The sequence below is a fragment of the Apis dorsata genome, unplaced genomic scaffold (assembly GCF_000469605.1).
Source record: "Apis dorsata unplaced genomic scaffold, Apis dorsata 1.3 scaffold_70, whole genome shotgun sequence".
NCBI classification, from domain to species: domain Eukaryota; kingdom Metazoa; phylum Arthropoda; class Insecta; order Hymenoptera; family Apidae; genus Apis; species Apis dorsata.
In genome coordinates this window covers 274,304-278,184 of record NW_006263368.1, presented here as the reverse complement: position 1 = coordinate 278,184, position 3,881 = coordinate 274,304, and the positions used below count along the sequence as shown (strand labels likewise).

The following is a 3,881-nucleotide window of genomic DNA, read 5'->3' as shown; positions in this document are numbered from 1 at the left end:
AAAAAAAAAAAAAAAAATAGAATGCGGAAAAATAGATTACATAATCGTAAAACAAATATATGATGATTTTTCAGAATTCTGTGAGACGATTTTTCCATCGTACGTAATAATCTTATGACGATGATTTTTCATAGTTAAATATCGGATATCCTGATAATTGACAAATCATCCTCTATTGTTGATGAACGAAAACGTTTCCGGAATTATCGAGATGAAATGAACGACGAGTCTATACGTCATGGCTAAAATATTTGTTTTCAAGTGCATTCTCATTACGTCGTAATGGATTTGCAATCAGTTACGCTAGCATAGAGGTATTATTACGTTTTTAGAAGTATTATTAGCAAAAGAATGCTCGAAAACATGAGCAATTTCATATTTTTTTTTTTTTATGATCTTCAAAATTATTTTTTAAAATTCCTCCATATTTCTAATCTTTGAATCAGTTATTATGTAATTTTCTCTAAATAGAATAATGATTGTTATCATAAAAAGTGTCGTATTTTTTATATGTCGTAATTTTTTATATATTTTATAATTTTTTATATTAAAACTTAAAATTAAAATATTATTATGAAAATAATTGAATACATGTAATTTTGTTTCTAAATAAAAGTTAATAATTAAATACTCTTATTTAATAATTTAGTTACAAATACAATCATTATTAAAAAACTTTATTAGTTCAATAAAAATATCGATTATACAAAATACGATACAAAAATGAAATTAATTTTGTATCATTATCGTTCGTGTTTCATTTCAAAAAGTTTATCATACAATTCGTTCTTAATACATAGAATTACAATTTCGATGCTTACATAAATACTCGAACATTACGATGAAGATCATATACGTGAATGACACGTAATAATTTCATTCGTAACTTATCATTAAGATAAAAAGATATGCAACGAGAGAGAAGGAAGGATAAACATGGAATATTTATTGATGAAATGGAGGAAAATCACGATAATGCGGAACGTTTACTGTTGGAGAACAGGATGGAAAACTCGCGGGGGTGAAAATTGTAAAGTTACAAACTCACCTACTAGACGTTCCTACTTTCCTAGTAACATATTTAATATTACTTGATATTTACGTTAAATTATTAAATTAAACAATTTGGTAACCTGGTTACCCCCTTGCACGTTATATAGTTATAACAAAAAGATTCCTTATTCTTGTATCATTTACATCGTATCGATTTTCCCCCAAATTAAATAATCGTGGTATGTACTACAAAGTACGACTTGACGTTTGGAAATATATTCAGTCGTCGATCAAAAATCGTTGGTAGATACGATTATCGTAAGGAAATCGTGTGAAATTATAATATTATTACCATAAAATAATTAAGCTCGACGTTGACACCGATCGAAACGTAGATTTCGGAATGGCTGACCTCTTCGAATAAACTGCATTCCTGTTATATAAGCACCACTCAGCACACCCTCTGGATTCCCACAGGACATGCGTGTGTCATTCCATGGGCATTAGTGTCTATTTTTATACAGATTACTTTAATGGTTTCTCTGTGAGTTGAGGAAAACTCAAGAATATTGAATTATTGGATACTCTGTAAATTGTTGAATATGGAAATAATTATATGGAAATAAGGAAGTAAGAAATATGATAAATTCTACTTTGTTTAAATTTTGAAAAAAGAGATGGAAATATTAGTTTATTTGAATATAATCTTATTCTTAGTTTATTGAATAGAATTAAACTGATGATACATTAAAAAAGAAAATTGATGAAAAATTAAATTGATCAATTCTTAAAATAATAAACCAATTTTTGGTTTTATAAATTAAATTAAATATATTAAGCATTTTCCGCAAATTGAACAAAATTGGATAATTTATGATTTAAAAAATAGTATTCTTAAATAATATATATTAAAATATATATATAAAATATATACTTAAAATATACTTTTATAAAATTTAATATATAAATAGATATAATAAATGCATTTAATGAAGTTATTCTTAAATTTTTATCATATATGTAATTATGAAATATTATACTACTATACAATATCCTCAACACACCTTTCATATCGGGGGCGTAGCTCAGATGGTAGAGCGCTCGCTTAGCATGCGAGAGGTACCGGGATCGATACCCGGCGCCTCCAGAGAAAAGAGTATTCTTAAATTTATTTTTTTTATTTAAATAATAAAAAGTTCATAATAAATATTTTAAGTAAAATACTATTAATATATTATCATTAAAAATCACTTATTTAAAAGAAAATTTGTTTTAATAAAAAATCTTAATTTATAATTAGGCTTGACAAAGGCGTACCATTTTCAAAACGAAATCGTCGAGCCACTTTTGAATTATAACGGAGCAAAAAGATCCCATTGTCCAGCAATTGCACACAAACAACCAGCCAATAGACAAGATACATCATTAAGATTGAGACAATTAAGATCGGAAATGAATCGGGTCGCTTCCATTCAAGGACCGCCTCTTGATGGATATATAGTCACTTCCGATGACGCACATCAGGTGAATATTATATATATATTAAGAATGATAAATATATTTATTATAATATATTTATTTATTATATGAAATATAATATGATAAATATTATAAATATTATATGATAATAAATATTCAACAAAATTTATTATTATATAAAAATCTTGAATTTAAAATTTTATGTTTGCAAATTGTTATAATATTATTTTTACAATTCTTTCCTGGATATCCTTCAATTTTCAGACAATGAACTTGGTTTATCATGGCCGCCAGGGCCCTTTGAAGGTATAGCAACTCGTGTGAAATTTTGAATTTGCATAATTTCAAAGCTTTTCATAATTTCAATACTAATTTAATTTTAGAATTCAAATATTTATAATAAATATAATAAATAATATTATAAAAATGAGAATATTATATTAATATTAATATTAATAAAAATATTATTTAATAATATTTTTTAGGATTAATAAATAAGTATTTAGATTTATTCTTTTTAAAATGTCCCAGATATATTATCGAAGCTTTATTTAATTTCGAGTGATTTTTTAATCATGAATGCTGCTCTTCTTTTATTAATGACCATTAGCGTTTTGTAATATTTTAATTCATTATTATACCGAATGTATAAGATTAAATCGCAATGTCTGTTTTGGATAGAGTGATTCTTTAGATCCTCGTGATATGAGAAGAGAATTCATTACTGGATTCTATGGAAGTGCTGGAGAAGCTGTTGTCACTTTGAACAAGGCTGTGTTCTGGACTGATGGAAGATATTATATTCAGGCGGATCACCAGCTTGATTGCAATTGGATACTCATGAAACGTGGTAGAGAAGATGTAAGTTCAATATATGTATTCAAAAATTTAAAATAATAGAATGAGTAGTTATATCTCTATTACAAAAAAAAATATAATATGAAATATAATTCGATTTCCTTTAATTAGAATTTCATTTGAATTTGAAAATTATTTGAAAAATTATTACTGCATTTTATATTATTATTTAATTTTAAAATAAATAAAATTATTTTAATCTAAAATATCAAAATTATATTAATACATATTTGAAAACTAATATTATTAGTTAAAACTAATAAATTTTAATCAATTATAAATATAAATAATCTTTTCTATTAATTATAATATTAATAAAATAAAATTAATAATTATTTTGCATAATAGCAATTATTCTTAAGAGATATATTATAAGTATACATATACTATATATACTTATTGTATACGTACTATATATACTTACACGTGACTCCATGCGCAACCGGTTATTTCAAAATTATACCGCTAGATGGCTAACTAGTTAAACACTTTCTCACAGTTGAGATTGAGTAGTAAGTACAATATAAAGGCTGCAATAAAAGCGAAAAACT

At 25.0% G+C, this 3,881-nt stretch overlaps 1 protein-coding gene and 1 non-coding gene across 5 annotated transcripts in view; both read left to right on the top strand.

Annotated features, from left to right (window-relative positions):
* The window catches only part of LOC102673503 (xaa-Pro aminopeptidase 1-like), a 45,302-nt gene that overhangs the window by 36,258 nt on the left and 5,163 nt on the right, over positions 1-3,881 (top strand). For 3 of the 4 annotated variants that reach the window (XM_031515448.1, XM_031515449.1, XM_031515451.1), the window contains 3 exons: positions 2,294-2,517; positions 2,737-2,778; positions 3,154-3,333. In XM_031515448.1, coding sequence (XP_031371308.1) covers positions 2,294-2,517; positions 2,737-2,778; positions 3,154-3,333 — 446 coding nt within the window. The remainder of the gene's footprint in view (positions 1-2,293; positions 2,518-2,736; positions 2,779-3,153; positions 3,334-3,881) is intronic. The other variant, XM_031515450.1, reaches the window with a different exon arrangement.
* Positions 2,068-2,140, top strand: Trnaa-agc. The gene has a single exon. It is a non-coding gene; the product is annotated as a tRNA-Ala (tRNA).